General features: G+C 54.6%; 1 protein-coding gene across 2 annotated transcripts; it reads right to left on the reverse strand.

Annotated features, from left to right (window-relative positions):
- Positions 1-79: 79 nt before the first annotated feature.
- Positions 80-17541, reverse strand: Aldh3b1 (aldehyde dehydrogenase 3 family member B1). 2 transcript variants are annotated; one of them, XM_075972978.1, is made up of 10 exons: positions 17411-17541; positions 11096-11258; positions 8895-9005; positions 8676-8796; positions 8375-8460; positions 6483-6564; positions 3811-4197; positions 3248-3414; positions 1798-1897; positions 80-666 (listed from the first exon to the last, which is right to left on the reverse strand). In XM_075972978.1, the coding sequence occupies exons 2-10, from the start codon at positions 11255-11257 to the stop codon at positions 476-478; spliced, it is 1407 nt and encodes a 468-aa protein (XP_075829093.1). In that variant the 5' UTR covers position 11258; positions 17411-17541; the 3' UTR covers positions 80-475. The 2 variants fall into 2 exon arrangements, with proteins under 2 accessions (XP_075829093.1, XP_075829092.1); XM_075972977.1 differs by lacking the exon at positions 17411-17541 and adding an exon at positions 16427-16529.
- Positions 17542-18059: the final 518 nt, after the last annotated feature.

The raw sequence follows: 18059 nt of genomic DNA on the forward strand, positions 1-18059 counted from the left end.
GGGGAGTCATTGAGGGAGAGATCTTAGCCTTAACCTTGAGGCAGCACCTCCCTCCAAAAAGAGACAAGACACCTGTAGCTTGTGGTCAGCCCTCCTGCTTTTAATACTCCCGGCGACTGGAGGCTGTTAATTCGTTCCGATTGTGCAGGTAGAAACCCGAGGCTCCGCGGACCTAAACATGCCTGGTCACAGGATGTGGCCTATGCCATGTACCACTGCTTCCCTGCAACACTACCCACAAGAAGGTGGGCAGTTCAGAAGTGCCCGTTCCTCCCTAATGCCATGGGTAGCACTGGAGGAGACAGGCCACACCCCTTCTCACATCCACCCATAGCCTGTCCCAATCAGAACAGTCAGAGGTCCTAAAGGGAAGCCCCAGAGGGAGGGCGGCTGAGCCAACTGCTCTGCCACCTGGCCCAAGCAGACCACTTCCCCAGCAGCTGTGTCCCAGGGAGGCCCTGTGGCCCCAGTGCCCTCATAGTAGTGTGCAGCTGCAGCTCCTCTCCTCCATGGCCATCAGGAGCACCCTGAGGTTTCGGCTGGAGTAAGGCGGGTAACGAAGGTCATTGATTTTCTCCATCCCGGGGCTGCGCAGCAGACAGGCACGCTGGTTGGAAAAGGTGTCGAAGGAGAACTTGCCGTGGTACCTGCCCATCCCGCTCGATCCTGTGGGCAGCATGGGACATGGGCTTTAGGTCCTTAAAGGCCAGCTAAGAGGACATCACATAGACTGTGTTCTAACGGGTGGGCTATCTGAGCCTCTTTCCCCATCTGTTCAGTGGACTGATCGCAAGACATTACAGATAGAAGGCTGGACTCCGAGCCTGCCACCAGACCACTATGCCAGGTTTTGATCTGGAACAGGCAAACTGAAGTCAAGGGCATGAATTCTCGAGCCCGGCTGCCCAAAGTTAAATCCGAGCCCTGTCCTAAACAGGTATGTCGCTTGGGCAAGTGACTGCCTCAGACTCCTCCTGTGACAGTGGCACCCTCCTCCTAGGGTTGTGGTAGACATCTTCAAACCTGTATAGTTCTTAGTGTCTAGGAAGAGAGAAGGACTCAGCTCAGAAAGTCCAGGGGACATGGCCTGGATGGAGTTGGGAAGAATGGAGCTGGCTTGTTGGAAGAGTAAAGCCAGAGGAACGTAGAGTGAGCCAGATAGAGTGTGGGTGGGGAGGAAAGGGGGTGGGGAGGACTGTGGCTTGGGGGCAACTTAGCGCTGAAGGTGGGTAACATGTCAGGGCCAAGCTCAGTAACCCACAACAGACTAAGGGAGGGGAATGGGAGCAGGGCTCCAGGGCAAGACCTGGATGGGCCAGACCATGCTGTCATTCCAGTACTGATTATGACAAGGACACTTTCAGTGAGAAAGTAGACCCAAAGAAGAAGTGACTGCCAGGGCCACATGCTTTTAGGCTTGCTGGGATACAGCTGTGACATTTACAGTTGTGTGGGGGGGAGCATCTCCACATCCCTCCGGGAAGCAGAGGGGCCCAGAGCTGGGGTCGCCGGAACTGTGAAGGCTGAGGGAGCATCATCTGACCCTACCATGGAGGTGAAGGCACCAGGACTGAGTGTGTGGATGGGTGGCTATGAAAAAGCCAAAACCTGAAGGTTCCACCACAGACTGTAGGGAGGTGGGAGGCAGGCTAGGTGGACACGGTCTGTGGAGGGGGCTTCCTCTCGTGTCCGCTCCCCTGAGGGTGAGCCGCACGTCCTGTAGTCAGGGCGCTCGAGCAGCAGAGTGAGGATGCGACCGCGGATCAGCCCAGGAGGCAGAGGGCTGCTGCCACCTACCCACTCCTCCGAAAGGAAGGCTGGACAGGGTCAAGTGCATGAAGCCATCGTTCCCGCAGAAGCCTCCGCTGCTGGTCCGGGCCAGGACTTGTTTGATCACCTGGGAGAGAAAGAGGAACTTGCTTAGCACATCTGGCTGCACCTTGTTTCAATAGGGACTGAGGTCTAAGGTGGGTCTAATGGAACATACCCACAGACTCCACCCCGGGGACACGTTCTCTGTGTGTCCACCTTTGTGCAACCCTGGCACAAAGGAGAAATCATAAGACCTGGCATCATCTGGGAAAGGTAGAGTGGGCACAAGAGGTAGCTGCTGAGTCTTGTGACAGTTTTCATGAGAGAGAAGGGAGAGACTTTGTGGGATGAGTTTGGGCCGCTAAGGCCAGGTTTGGACTCAGCAGCCTGAGATTGGCCTTGCCTGACTTCCTTGAAGGGTTTTCCTGCAGTCTGCAGGTCTGAGAAGGCTCAAGGGAAAGGAGACAGGTTTGCCCTACTTAATTTCGTGTTATTCAGTGATGCCAGCTCTGAGGTGGGCTTTGTCTGGTGAAGTGCACAGGGTGCAGAATTGCCTCAGCCCGACCTCATTACTGATGGTTGTGAGCCACCATGTGGTTGCTGGGAATTGAACTCAGGACCTTTGGAAGAGTAGGCAATGCTCTAGCTGCTGAGCCATCTCTCCAGCCCGGGTTTTTTTTTTAATTTATTGCATTTATTTATAGTGTGTTTATGTGTACTAGTCTCAGTGATGATTTTGTGGGAGAAAACCATATGGGAGTCTGTTCTTCTACCACAGGATTCTTGGAGATTGGATGTTTTTACTGACTGAGCTATCTCACCGGTCCCCTTAATTGGTCAGTTGTTTGTTTTAATCTTTAGAGATTTATTTTATGTGTATGTTTTGCCTGCATGCATGTATATGTACCACGTATGTGCTTGGTGATTGAGGAAATAATAAGAGGGCATCAGATCCCTGGGATCTGGAGTTGGAGTTATGGGTCATTGCCAAACAGCAGGTGGTGCTGGGAGCCAAATCTGGGTCCTCTGCAAGAGCACCAAGTGCTCTTAACTACTGAGCCATCTCACAGCCTAATTTGGTAAGTTTTGTCTCATGTGCAGGAAGCATTAGATCTGTTTCCCCAGGATCAAAAATAACCAGGTGTCAGTGCACGCATTTATGGTCCTAACACTCAGGGGTGGAGTCAGAAGGGTCAGGTTCAATCCAAGACTACATAGTTTAAAGCTAGCCTGGGCTTCATGAGGCCCTATCTCAAAAAATTGTCTGTGATGTCATCCAGGAGAGTTTGGCCCGGGTAGGGTTTGACTTCTGGGAAGGAGGGCAGGGGCAAAGCCAAGAGGCCACCATGCCTGAAGTCCTATAACTACTCAGAGGGGCGTGTACCCTCTGTTCCCCCCCACACACACACAGCTCACTACTGGTACTTCATCCCACCTGGCTTCTCTTAGAGAAGGTGTACAGTGCGAGTGGCTTCTCCCGCCGGTTGATGAAGTCAATGGCCTCATCCAGGCTCCTCACAGTCACCACAGGCAGGATGGGCCCAAAGATCTCCTCCTGCATCACAGGCTCCGTCTCCTGCACGTCCACTAACACTGTGGGTGCTGCAATACAAGGGGCAACTCAGCCTCACCCATGGGCAAGACGTGTCCAGCTAGAGGGGCTCCAATGAAGGCAAAGCCTGTTCTCCACACAGGGCAGACCCAGGGCCTAACTCCCTAGGACCTCACACTTGCGGTCTAGAGTCTCACAGAGCAAGAAAAGCTAGAACAAAAGTTTAAGCCATACTCTGAACCTCTCAAGTGGGGTCATAGCCCAGTGGATCCAGAGTTGGGGAGTCACAGGCTCAAAGTCACAGTGATGGGGTGCTGTGAACTGGGCACCCAGGACTGGGTACTCAGGCCAGGCTCGAGAAGTGGGGCAGAGGATTCAGACACAGGCTGAGACCTGTAGTCCAGCATAGAAAGGTCTTGGCCCAGGTTGGGAAGAGAGGGACTCACCAATGTAGAGATTGCTCTCATCGCTCTGGCCACCAATGACCACGCGGCCACAGCCCAGCAAGCCCTGGAGCCGCTTGAAATGTTTCTGGTTGATGATTCTGCCCAGACTGGGGGAGGTCTGTGGGTTGTCTCCATAGAAACGTGTGATGGCATTCTGCAGGGCAGGTACCAGCCGCTCCTGCATCTCCTGGCTACACAGGATGTAATCAGGGGCCACACAGGTCTGGCCAGCATTGAAGTAGCGAAACCAGGCCACGCGGTTGGCCACAGTCTGGGGGTCGCAGTCATCGTCCACGTAGCAGGGGTTCTTACCCCCCAGCTCCAGGGTGATGGGCGTCAGGTATTTGGCAGCAGCAGCCATCACGATCTTGCCTACATAAGCGTTCCCTGGGTACATGGAAAGGGCCTAGAGTGGCTCACTAGTCAATTGGCTAAGTGGGTGGCCTCACCTGGATCCCGCACAGGGGCTCCAAAGGAAGAATTTATCCTGCACTCCCAACAGTGAATGGGACTCCATGAGCCTCTCCCGGGTGGAGCCTTCAGCTTCTACCTGTATCTGCTTCTGTCCCTGGCCCAACTTACAGCTTTTTCTCCAGCCTGTCATAGCACAAGGCATCTCTCCATCTCCTGAAACCTCTGATGTCCTCTGCCTTGTCCTCTAAGGCCACAGCCTAGTTCAGCCCGACTGATGCTCAGTTCCTCCTCTCTGTCTCGCATTCTTCTTCCCAGAGTTCCTGGTCTGCAGGCTCCTCCCCAAGTCCTGCCCCCATCTGCTCCTCCTCCAGGCCGTCCTGGTCCTTGTCTGCAGCACTGTAATTCTCCCAGTCCTTGTTTGCTCTCTGCTCTCTTTAGTTCAAACACTGCAGTGGCACCTGGCAACGGGACGCTTGCCTGTGCCTGTGATCCCGGTGCTCAGAAAGCTGAGCTAGAAGAGTACCTCAGGTTCAGTGCCAGCCTGGGCTACACTGAGATCCTGTTTCAAACAGTGGCTCTGATTGTACAGTCCTGTAATTCCTGCACTGGGGAGATAGAGGCCAAAGTGTCAGGAATTCCAGGCCACCCTCAGCTACATAGTGAGTCTGAGGCCAGCCTGGGTTACATGAGACCTTGTCTGGAAAAAAACAAGCCAAACCCAAATAAGAGCGACAACCCAAGGGCTGAGAGTATGGCTCAGTGGTAGAGCATTTTCCTGTCACGAATGAAGTTTGGGGTTTCATTCCCAGCACCTTACACACTGATAAAAGACTCCAGAATCCTAGCACTCAGGAGGCAGAGGCAGGCAGATCTCTGTGAGTCCGGGGAAAGCCTGATCTACAGAGCAAGTTCCAGGACTGTCAGGGCTACACAGAGAAACCCTGTCTCCAAAAACAAAACAAAAAGAATCCAGAACATACAGCCTCTGACATACAGTCTTGTGTACTCAACTGGTTTTGGGAGGAGGGGCTGATGTTCTTCCTAAGGACTGTAGCTATGGTAATGGATAGACTCTGATATTCTTCCTAAGGACTATAGGCTAGTCATGGAAAGACTCTGTCTTCTATGCAGACTGTGTTTTGGATTGCCTCAGCTGTACAGATGAGAACAGACTGGATCAGTCATGGGCCTTGCAGCGAGATCTCAGCCAGGTCTGTTGGGACCTGCCTTGAAAACTGGCCTTGGGCTTTGCCTTGCCTCTGCACCTAGCCGTGAGAACCTCACCTAAGGGCCACCATGACTGAAGGTGTAGGGGTGACTTTGACGGTCCCTGCCTCCTACCCTGCCTACTGAGACTGTTACCAATGGTTTTTCCCCACAAGGAAGACCAATCCACCTTTGCTTCGGCAGTTTTCCCTGTCCCCAGCAGGGCCTTTCCTAGGCTTGAGGCAAGATCTAGAGGGAAGTTCAAAGCCCACCTCTCACTTGCTCTAACCACCTGCACATCAGAAGCCAGCCAGCTTTTGCTCAGGCCCTGGAAGCATGCCCACTACCTCCTCTTCCTTTTCTATCTTTCAGAAACTGCATCATGGTCCCTTGAAGCAAGCTGTCTGGGACCGGGGACTTGCTAGTATAATGGCAGGTGACCTCTGAGAGCTAGCAGCACTAAGTAAGAGCTTGGGTGCAGATCCTATCCTGGCCAGCAGGGCAACCCTAGGTTGGGCACTGCAGCCCTTCAGCACCCCGGGGCAACCTCTCACCTGTTGGCACAGGGCCTGTTGTTAGGGCTAAAGGGAGGTTGTGGGGTCTGCTCTCAGGGCTGAAGGGAGGTCGTGGGGTCTGCTCTCAGGGCTGAAGGAGGTCGTGGGGTCTGCTCTCAGGGCTGAAGGAGGTAGTGGGGTCTGCTCTCAGGGCTGAAGGAGGTCGTGGGGTCTGCTCTCAGGGCTGAAGGAGGTCGTGGGGTCTGCTCTCAGGGCTGAAGGAGGTCGTGGGGTCTGCTCTCAGGGCTGAAGGAGGTCGTGGGGTCTGCTCTCAGGGCTGAAGCAAAGTTATGGGGTCTGCTCTCAGGGCTGAAGGGAGGTCGTGGGGTCTGCTCTCAGGGCTGAAGGGAGGTCGTGGGGTCTGCTGTTAGGGTCTGACTAAGTAGGAGCTTGGCCTGGGCAGACTTTTGGCTCAAGGTTGAGCTTGGTTGGTGGTTGTGAACATGAGCATCTGTCTTCCCTAAGGGTCTGGAGGCTGGAGCCACCCCCGAACCTTACCTGTGAAGAAGATATAGTCGAACCTGTGTTCCAGCAGCTGCCCTGTCTCCTGAGGTCCACCCAGCACCACGGCAAAGCAGCTCTGTGGGGGGCGGGGCAGACAGAAGTCCTCAGACCCAGCTTCTGAGTTCAGGGGTGGTCCAGCCTGCCTGGAGCCTGCCCACTTTGCTTCATCCAGACTTGGACAACCCTTCCTGAGAACTTCTGGGGGGCTGAGCAAGAATGAAGCTAGGGCCAGCTATAGGACCCCAGGGGACAGACTGCCCTGGCTAAATCCTAGAAGGGAGACTGAAGTGGGGCATAGTAATGTAGCCAAGGCCGTGCAGCTCAGAAGGGGTCCCCTAGCCAAGGACAGAGACTCATTCCTGTAGCTCAGCTCTCAGGAAGCTGAGGTAGGAGGAGCACTATGAGTTTGAGGCTAGCCTTGGCTACAGAGTGAGGCCCTCCCCCCCCCCCAAAAAAATAGAAGAGACCAAGACTGGAGAAGCCACTCAGCAGGCCAAGTGCTTGCTGTGCAAGCATGAGGACTGGAGTTCCATCCTGAGCACCCACTGAAAAGCCAGGTGTAATGGCAGGCATGTAATTCCAGCACGGAGCAGTGGAGAAAGACAGATCCCAGAGACTCACTGGCCAACTAGTCTAGCCAAATTTTCCATTCCAGGAACCAGTGAGAGCCCTTGTGTTAAAACGCGGGGTGAACATTTAAAGAAACACCAGAGGTTGAGCCTGGCCTCCTCTTACACAGAAGCATGCTGTGGGAGCTAGCCGGTGGTCTCTTACACAGAAGCATGCTGTGGGAGCTAGCCGGTGGTCTCTTACACAGAAGCATGCTGTGGGAGCTAGCCGGTGGTCTCTTACACAGAAGCATGCTGTGGGAGCTAGCTGGTGGTATCTTACACAGAAGCATGCTGTGGGAGCTAGCTGGCGGTCTCTTACACAGAAGCATGCTGTGGGAGCTAGCTGGTGGTCTCTTATTTTTTGTATCTTTTGGAAGTCACTTGATTGCACTTCTTGTTTACTCAAGTAATATTATTTCCCTTCTCAGGTCTTTGATGTGGTTGAAGACTAGACAGTCAGTTACTTTCCTCTCATGACTTAGCTAAGACATTTTTAATATAAGACTTAGAGCCCTTAGGATAGGATAACTATTGAAACATTTAGCATATGTTTCTTGTTTGATGTTGTTCATGCTGACTGTAATTCTAATTTTTTTGATATTTATTGAGCTCTACATTTTTCTCTGCTCCCCTCCCTGCCTCTCCCCTCCCCCCTCCAACCCTCCCCCAAGGTCCCCATGCTCCCAATTTACTCAGGAGATCTTGTCTTTTTCTACTTCCTACTTCCCATGTAGATTAGATCTATGTAAGTTTCTCTTAGTGTCTGCATTGTTGTCTAATAATTCTAATTTTTATGTATGTTTTTGCCTCTTCTTTTCCCTGGACAATACTTGATATTTGTTCTTGTATATAGTTTTGTATTAGTTAGAATGCTCTTATTTAGACAAAAGGAGGAGGTGCTGTGGGAACTCAGCCAATAGTCTTTATGATACTGGCCCACTTTGGGCCCGGTCTCATGTACTATAAATACAGACATGCATGGGGCCTTTTTGCTGCTGGTCTCTGTTCCAGTTCCCAGCAGAGGACTGCATATGGCTACCTTTTCTGTGAGTTTATCCCCAGATAAATAAGCCTTTGTTATACTCTATTCCGGGCTAATGTGGAACTCTTTTGTACACCACCATAAACATACATGCGCACACATACACATGAGCAAGCACAACCCCCCTCAAATTCACTCCCCCACACTGAAGGCCCTCCTGAGGTTGGGACGTGTCCCCTGCCTTACCCCCACAGGGAGCTGCCCAGTCCTAGGCCTCCACTATTCTTGGTTACCTGGTCCAGGTAGCGGGGCAGGACCTCAGCCAGGATCTTCTCAATGGCCTTGCTGGTCTCCGAGGGCTTGAGAACCACACAGTTTCCTGCAGTCAGCACAGAGGGAAGACTCGGAGAGGGCAGCCATGCAGGGTGTGTGCTGGCCACACTAGCTCTCAGTCAAAGAATCAGAAATGACGGACAGACCCTGGCCAGGGGCCGCCTGGGAGCAGGGTGCCAGCTCCCCTGCCTTCCTTTTCTGGTTTCCTAGGTAGCCCTGTGTTCTCCAGTGACTAGGGCTGTGGAAAGGTAGGGGTCTCACCTGCAGCAATGGCCCCCACCAGCGGCACAAGAGTCAGGTTCAAGGGATAATTCCAGGGCGCAATGATGAGCACCACGCCGAAGGGCTCCTTCCGGATGAAGGCTGAGTCCAGCTGTGTGGCCTGGGCCAGGGAGAGCAGTGAGGCTCTGTAGAACCACACTGTGGGAGCAAACAGTTCCCAAAGCCCACCTGCCGTCCTGTCCCTGTCCCCCAGCTTACCAGATTCTTGGACACTTTCTCATCCTTCATCCAAGACCTCAGGTTCCGGAGGGCCTGGTCCACCTCAGCCTGGCTGATGGCGATCTCAGATACTTCTGACTCAAAAGTTGACTACAGAAGAGAGTGAGGGTCAGGGCTGTCCTAAAGCAGCAAAGAGCTGGAGAGTGGGGAGGTACAGCTTTCTTCCCAAAGGTGCTACATCTCTGTCCTTCATTTATTCATTCACGCGCTCCAGGGAGCCATGGGCACCTGGAGGCAGAATACAGTGGGAAGAGAGCCTAGCAGGTGCAAAGACCCTGTGCTGGCAGCTGGGGCTTGCTCTGCTTCTGCTTAGAGAGAGGGGCACAAGGCATGATTCTCCTCGGTCAATGGTCTTTTTCCCACAGCCCAGGGGGACAGTACCTAGTGTCAGGGGAGAAGTAAGAAGACAAAAATCAATGGGATGGAATGGAGATGGGATTCAGCAGTAGAGAGCTTGCCTAACAAACACAAAACCCTGGGTTCCATCCCCAGCAACACGTAGACTGGGCACGATGGCACACACCTAGCCCTGAGGAGGCAGAAGCAGGAGGGTCAAGAGTTCAAGGTCATTCTCGGCTTTGTAATAAGGTTAAGATCCCATCTCAGAAAAGCCAGGACCATGCTTTTGCGTTCTGCAGGCTCTACACTCTGCCCCGGACTCTAGGAGGGACCCAGGCTTCAGGGTCAGGGATGCCAGAGCCAGGATGAATTGTGGCCATTGAAATACGAGTTCTCTTGGAGAGCAGCAGAAGAAGGAGGCCTGCAGAGGTGGTTCAGAGTGCCAGGAAGACCATACAAGGGGCTATGCCATGCAAAGCCAGGTGGGTGTTCTGAGCCACCCAACCCCACTGTACTTCCAGTAGCTGAGCATGGTTCAGGCGATGTTCAGCCACACACCACTCACAGCAAGCCTGGCATCTCCTGAGGTCCCTATCGAGGTTTGTGGGGTGGGGCAGTTAGAAATCAGTATGCACACAGTGGGCACAGTGACCTCAGGAGACCTTCTTCCTCAGGTCCTGCTTTTCCTGACTGTGTGTCTCTAGGCAAGAAACTGCCTTCTCTGCACCCTCCCCTGGGGATAGCTGGGTGTGACTGTCCAGCAGGAGGAGTGCTTGGGCTCAGATGAGAGTCTGACCACTGGGCAGGCACCACGGGCCAAGGGTTGAGACAGTGAGTAGTCTGACTGGATCAGAGGGAGGAACCAGGTTGAATTTTCTGGGCCGCTGCCTCCTTTATAAGGTCCAGATTTATGGAATCGAATATCACAGCAGAGGTGGAACCTGAGCAGAAGGGGGAAAGGTCAGGTCTTGGGGGTGCTGGGCGGGGCTGGTGAGAATCAGTTCCAGGAGCACCCATCAGACTGGAGAAGCCACTAGGGTAACAGCAGGGGATAAAGAGGAGAGGAACTCACTGGGACAGATCTGTTGGGCAGCCATCTTAGGACTGGGAGACCCGGCATGGCTGCTGCTGGATTTGGGAGGACACTCCAGAACCTCCAGGGTACAGAGGCTGTGATGTCCACAGTGCCAAGTGAGACCCAAGTCCTTCAGGGCGTGGTCCACTTCCTCAGGCCTTCTCACCACGTCTCTCTGTCTCTCACTCTCCAGCCCTCTGGTCTCTGTAGTTCCTCAGTTACAGGCACATCAAGCTCTCCTGCCTCAGGCAGGACCTTTGCCTTTGCTGTTGGGCCTCTTCCTCTGATGTCCGTGCAGCTCTTTCTCCCTGCTTCCTATCTCTGTTCCAAGGCCTCTCCTTCTCAGAAAAACCTGCATTGACCCCCCACATATAAACCAGCACCACCGTCTGACCCCTGACTTAACACTGTGATGTCTGCATCTCACATGTTACCAGATCACATGCCATATTGTCTCCACCCCTTCCCCGGCAGAGGTCAGCTCTGGAGACACAGGCTCTTTGCTCTCTGTGTGTTCCTAGAACCTGTCCTGGCACCAGTACCAAGCACATACCAAGTTTCCCATAAATAGCTGCAGAGTAGATAGGGGACAGATGGACAGGGGCCACCAGTCAGCTGTGGTTCACGACAGGAGCTGGGGTTCCACGGGCTTTCAGCTCCTCTTCGTGGAGGATGTGGCTGAGCTGTGTCCCTTATCCCAGCTGTACCACCCTTTCTGACCCGGGGTCATGCACACCCCTACCCCACTGTCCCTCCTCCATGCTACCTTGCCTAGGTCCTGGGCCAGCGCCTCCTGCAGCTGCTGTTTGTTGTCTTGAAGGAAGCGGCCCAGGCCTTTCAGCTGTGCAGCCCTGAACTCCGCCGGCCGCGTCTGCCCGCTGTTGAAGGCCTCCCGCAGCTGCCGCAGTGTGTCCTCAAACGAATCCATCCTGCAAGACAGCACAGTGTGAATCGCGTGGCTTGGACCACCCCCACCTTGGTGACCTTCCCCAGCCCCTGTCCAGCACCAGTGCCTCACAGTTCTCCCCAGGGCCTCCCTGGGACAACTCCACTGGTGACAAGAGTGGCCTTTGAGACAGAGGCGTGCCTCCCTCTGCCGGGTGGGCTATAGGAGGCTGCAGGACAGGGTATCGGTAAGGCTGGGCAGGGGAGTTCAATGGATTTCAGTGAAGTTAGCGCTGACGCAAGGCCCCTGCTCTAGTGCCCTCCCAGGGGCTATACTCCCCCCCACCTGCCTGGCCTGCGTAGAGTGGACAGGAATGGGAGACAGTGAGGGACGCCACTGCAGTCACCTAGCTCAGGAGCACTGCACAAGAGGAGCCAGGCTGGCTGGTGGCAGCTCAGAGATCTGGGGTGACCTTTGGCACACTTTCAGCCCCCTTGGCACAAAGGGAAAAATGGCTTGGGCTTCCCAGAGACCCTCCTGCTCACCTCAGCCGCGATGCCAACTGGACCACAAGAGAAGGGGATGGGTAGGGAGGAGTGCCAGGTGGGCTGATGGGCCGTCACCAGCCGGGACTGGCAGACAGGAAAGGGGCCTGATATTCCCCTGGGCTCATGCCTGTTTACAAGAACCTCATCAGAGGAGCCCTATGACACATTTGCTGCTTGGCCTGGTACCAAGGACCGATTGGGGACCCTTTCCTCTTTCCCTGTGACTTCAGGTCTCCGTGTAACTGAAACCCACTCCAGTGCTCTTCATCACTCTTACAGTGGCCTCTCTTGTGATGTACATGCGTGTATGTATGTGTGTTCCCAAGACCATACAGGCCCAAGGCTAATGCTGGGTCCTCAAACATTCTCCACCTTAATATTAAGTCAGAGTCTCTCATCTGAACCCCGAGTTCACAGATAAGACCAATCTAGGACTGGAGTTGTGAACTCAGCAGTTAAGGACAGACATGCTGCTCTTCTGGAAAACCTGAATTCAAATCCCAGCACCCACATCAGGTGGCCCATGCCACCTGCGACTTTAACCCCAGGGGATCTGGCACCTTTGGTCTCTGCAAGTACCTGCACTCACTCCCACAGACACATAATAAAACACAAAGCTTTGAAGGGGAACTAGAGTAGCCAGACAGTCTGCTCTGGGGATCTATTCTCTCCGCCTCTGGGCTACAGAGTTCCTGGCAGCTGTCACACCACCAGTGCTTGTGTGGGCGCTGGGCATCTGTACCGGCAAAAATTTCATCTGCTGAGTCATTTCTCCAGCCCCAGGTGTTTTGTTTGTTTGTTTTCTTGGCTCAGTGTGAGGCAGGCTGCCCTGACACACACTCTGGAGCTATGATAGCCTTGAACTTCAGGTCCTCCTGTTTGTATCTCCTAAATGCTGCGATCATAAGCACACAGCATCGTGTCTGTCTTAGCTGTCAGGTTTTGTGAAGATGAAATCTTGCTGTCTGCTGCTGGGCCCAGGTGGGCCCAGTGCTTTGCTCCTGTCAGGCAGCTGTTGTCCGGGGGCCTTTGTGGGAGCAGTGATCTGGGGCGATGAGCCACCTCAGCGGCTGTGCCGAGGGTCCATTGCTGACCCTTCAGGCCTCCTGCTCCAACAGAGACAGCAACATCCTCCACCCCCACCCCAGAGTGTCATCAGAGTGTCCTGGGGCTCTCCTACTATCAAGAGACCTGGGGCAAAGCCTCTTCTGACCTGCCTCAGTTTCCTTGCTGTTACAGAAGATGAAAGCCTGGTTTTCTGGAAGATCTGAGCACAAGGCAGCTGCCGTTGTTCCCGGAAGGCAGAGGAAGGCCAGCAGCCCATGAGTCACCAGCAGAGCAGGGAGGACTTCTGTGGTCAAAGCTCTTGCTGTGCAAGCAAGAGGACCAGAGTTCAGATTCCCAGGCCCAGGTAAAGGCCAGTGCGCATGCATGTGAGCTCCCCACGGCCCCAACCTCCCTCGGAAAGCAGACAGGACAAGCCTCAGATTGGCAAGTTCTGGGTTTGACTGAGAGACCCCACTTCAAAGAGAATAAAAGTGGGGAGCTATGGGGAAACCTCAGGCCTCCTTACACATACAAGCACATGTGCATCCCCCAGACGGTGAACTCACACACGTGAACGCACATAGCCCTGAGTAAAGAAAAAGAAATCACGCCACCAACAGTCGCTTCCTCCCCCCTGCTCACTGGAGGCTCTTCAGCGCCCACAAAAATGTCAAGCATGCCTACCAAACACTGGCTTGTGGGCAAGGGAGCTCTGTGGGTGGGCTCTATATGGAACATTCCAGAAGTGTTCCTGGCAACGCTGATGCTAACTCACCATGGCAGCAGGATACACACCTCTCCTGCAGGGCTGCCCACCGGGCCCACAATGTCTTCTCAAGGTTGGTCACTGTGGACCGAAACCTGACGGTGTGCCCACCAAAAGGGCTAGAAAGCCAGGTCGGACCTGATGGAGCAGAGGAGCCAAGGCCATCTGCCACCTGGGATCAGGTGGTCTTAGACTAAGACATCACAAGGCAAGTGGGAAGTCCCAGTGGACAGACACTGGGGGATTCCTGTCTAGCTCCACTGGACTGCACCCCATCCTCCCTCCCTGGGTACATCCCATCCTGGGTAAGACCATAAGGATGTCCACCCTGACTCCTTTAAACGCACAACAAGGGGACCGTTCCTCACTCCACTGAAGGAGACGAAGACCAGAGCACAGAGAGGACAAGAAGCTAGCCCGAGGATGCCCAGCTCCTTGACATTGGAAAACCTCTGCCCAGAGGCACAGAAGACTGCCTGCTTCAGTCACCCCATTCCTGGAGGATGAGAACAGGGCAGCCTGGAGTGCAGAGAGGAACAGACAGTCCTTGGGAGGAGGCAACGCTTGTGAGCTGCCGGTTCAGGACCAGAAAGAGAAGAGCCCCGTGAGCGTGGAAAGCCAATCCTCTGGTGTCTCTGTCCCTCAGTCCCGTCATTCCTAACAATCCCCACTATGTTGTCCTGTCCAAGCCCAGAGCTCAACTGCTTAGATCCAGGGCTGGTGAGCCCGGGGGTCTCCCTGAGGATGATGTGGGAGTTTCTGTGTCTGTTTTCCTGGGGCTTGAATAGGACCATGAGCCTAGGGATCCCTCTAAAAGCAGTAATCAGCCCGATATGATAAACCATGCCTCCATCCCAGCAGTAGAAAGGCAGAAGCAAGGTGATCACTATGAGTTCTAGCAAATTCCATATAAACCAAGGTTTCCTTATGAAACTGTGTCAAAAAAAAATATGGGTAAGGGAACTTGCTATGCTAGCTGGACGGCCTGAGTTTTCTCTCTAGAACCCACACAAAGGTGGAAGGAGAGAAGCAGCTTCATAAAGTTGTCCTCTGACTTCCACATGCATGCCATGGGATGCACCCCCCCCCCCACATCATAAATGCTTTAAAAATCGTACAGAAATGCCGGGCGGTGGTGGCGCATGCATTTAATCCCAGCACTCGGGAGGCAGAGGCAGGTGGATCTCTGTGAGTTCGAGGCCAGCCTGGTCTGTGGAGAGAATTCCAGGACAGCTATGGCTACTACACAGTGAAACCCTGTCTCGAAAAGAAACAAACAAAAAATAAATAAATAATTTAAAAAATTACTGAACAGGAGCTAGAGATGTCGCTCTGTTGGTGGGGTGTTGTCTGGCATGCAGGAGGATTGAATCTGATCCCTTGGGAAGTGTAGGCAGAAAGGTCAGAGTTCAGGGTCATCCTTGGCTATGTAGTGAGCTTGAGACCAGCCTGGGCTACGTGAGACTCTGCCCACACAAGCACAAACAAACTGATATGGCTATGGTAGGCGGGGCCAGCATGGGCACTTGCTGTGGCTGGGGCTGCAGAGTGAGCCTGGAAACTAGAGAAAATGGAAAAGGACTGAGAATGCGGGCCTGCACTCCTTCACCCAGGGGATGAGCCGCCAGGCAAGGGCTCAGCTGATGGTCCCTGCTCTCGCCTACCCCACTGGGTTCCTGTGCTGGAAAGCTCAGTCCTGCATCCTTCCTGCCTCAGTTTCCCCAACTACACCACAAGCCTCCATGGTCAGGGCTCAGTGACCTAGGCACAAATCCCAGCAGCTTGACCGGCTAGTGGTCCTGGGGCAGGTCTGTTGGGCTCTTCAGCTCACTCTTTACTTTAGCAAAATAGGTCAGTTCTTGGTGCCACCTGTAAGCTCGCTGTTGGGGAAACTCAGAGGCAGAGGTTTAGAAAGGCTTGGTCCATGCACGGCCCCCAGAAGCTCTTAGCCATGATGGCTGCGATGGTAACAGCACCAGGGGGCTGGGACAGGAGGACTCCAGGATAAGGACTCGGGAGGGAGGCGGGGATCTTGATGGCAGTGAAGGAAGGTGTGGTCTCAGGGCTCGGAGATCTTCATCAGTACTGCCAGAGGTGGGGGCACTAGGTCAGGCTGAAAGACCCCCTCCCCCCAGGCCCTGAAACTGAAGGGGCATTGGCTCTAATCTCCTATGTGTGGCCTCTGTGGCCTATGTGTGACTTTGCCCCTGGGCTCCAGAAGATCATCCAGAGCTTTGGGCTGCAGTGTCTCCTATGCAAGATCCCTGGGGGGCTGGGACCAAGACGTTCCTGGGCCTGGAGACTGACCCTGCCCTCGCATAGATAAGCTACAGAAGAAGAAGTCCCTGGAACCACAAGGTCCCTCCCCAGGCACAGCGGGTCCTGCCTCCCTTTCACTGGGCTCTGCTGAGTTTATTGTTGAGGAGGAGTCTTTCCTAAGATCCTTGGAACATCCCCAACTACCAGGCTTGCATGGTAGCTAGTGCCCTGGAAACGGTGCCCGGATGAGCCTTCAGGGGTCGGAGGCCATGCTCTTTCTTATGGCAGCCATGTCCCTCCTCCCCCTCACAGAATGAGTCCCCCAGGAGGAGAAGGGCAGGGGAGCGCAGTGCAGACTCAGGAGAGCAGCTGGGCCCTGTACTCTGAGCTCCTCAGTCCTCCCCCTCAGTCTCTTCCTTCCCTTTTCTCTCCAGGGTGTAAGCAGAAGAGGCTAAAAGACACAGGCTGCCTGTGTGTGAAACGGCCAGTTTCCAGACAAGATAGGGATCCCAGCACCCCAGAGTAGCTGGGCTAAATCCCAGCCAGGACAGATCAGTAACAGCTCCACTCCCATCTCCCTGGGTACAGTACCTGAGGCCTCACCAAGCTGCCCTTCTGCCTTCCTGGCTGTCCAGCCCTGCCTGTGCCCTGCCTTTATGCAAGGTTCAACAATGCCTGCCCCTGGGGCGGGGCCGCCCTGGCCCAGTGCCTGACCTTGGCTCCAGGCCTGGTGGAAGCTGCTAGCTGGGATTTTACCACAATATCTGTCTCATAGAGGCCCGGAGACTCTCTCAGATCACAGAAAAGAAGGCAGGGCCCAGAGAAGTGTGGCTTTAATTCAGGGTCACATGCTGTTCTGAGCAATGAGGGGAACGGGGAACAGAGGGGAGGCTGAAGGGTGGGAGGGAAGGCAGAGGTGAGCATGTTCTCACCACTAGGAGGAGAGCCTGGGAATTTCAGTGTGAAGGTGCGGCCCTTGACATCCCAGCCTGGAATATCAAGAAAGGCTGAACACTGCCTCCCAGCATTGTCTACTCCGAGTCTCGGTTTCCCAGAGTGCAGAGACAGTCTCAAGACTAGGCCCTCTCTCCGCCAGCGGTGCCCCAGGCCTCTGCCTACCTGTGACCCTCCGTCTACCTCCAACTGCAGCCCGCTCACAAAGGCGTCACCCTCAAACCTCACATTTTACAATGAGAAAATGGGGCCCTGGAGGGGACGGGCCTTGGCCTGCCACCCTCAGGACAGCCGTCAGGATACTGTGTACTGCTGAGGTGGCCCCTGGGGTCCTGTTCCTCTGCGGGTGCAGAGCTGTGCCTGGCTCTACCCCAGGGACACCTGTGGGAGCCTGCACAAAGAGGGGATGATCCTGAGCAGCTGCTAGGAGCAGACAGGCTGGCGGCTGGGTTACATGTACGTATGTGAGAAAAAGACACCCTTTGTACCTCTGCCCAGGCCACCAAGCAATCTTTCCCCGCAGGTGCCCCGGGTCAGCCTGGAGGCCGCTGGCCAGGGCCTCTGTGCCAACCTTGCACCTAGGAGATGCTCCTCACCGCCTCACCCAGCTCCCCAACCTACCTGGGAGGGCAAGGGAGGCCCACAGGCCCACGCCCCGCTGCCAACCCTGCAGGAGTCAGCTAAGCTGGGATAGGTGTAGGGCCAAGGGGCACTGAGGGCCCTGTCTTCTGCGTGGGATGGAGCCCCCAGCCGCCGCTTGTCACGTGGATCAGCATGTGACAGCCCTGCTGTGCACTGTCTGGAACTGAGCCAGACAGACGCACAGGCAGAGCGGGTGTCATGTAAGGCTGAGCTGGGGCTGAGCCTGTAGCTCTCAGCCAGAAATAAGGCCCAGAGAGGGTCAGCCACTGGTCTGAGGCCACACAGCAAATGAGGGGCTCGTCTGGGAAAGATCCTAGTAAGCAGGAGGGGTGTTGAATTCTCAGCGCCTCCTTCCTAGCCAGAGGGCTGCTGGGGCTTCCCTGAGTTCAGGGATTAAATTTGTCTCAATTTAGGAACAGCCTCAGATGAGGCCCACAGGAAGCCCAAATTTCTAGGACAAGGTACCTGAGGTGGCAGTCCCTGTGCAGACGCCTGGGACACAACTGAATCGCTGTCAGCCCTGAGAGGACAGCCTCAAGTGAAGAAACACCTAGATCAGATCATACTCGCCCACGGTCATGTCTGTGGGGGACTGGTCTAGGCTGGCCCGCCCATCGTGAGAGGGCCC

The sequence above is a fragment of the Microtus pennsylvanicus genome, chromosome 5 (genome assembly GCF_037038515.1).
Source record: "Microtus pennsylvanicus isolate mMicPen1 chromosome 5, mMicPen1.hap1, whole genome shotgun sequence".
Lineage (NCBI taxonomy): Eukaryota > Metazoa > Chordata > Mammalia > Rodentia > Cricetidae > Microtus > Microtus pennsylvanicus.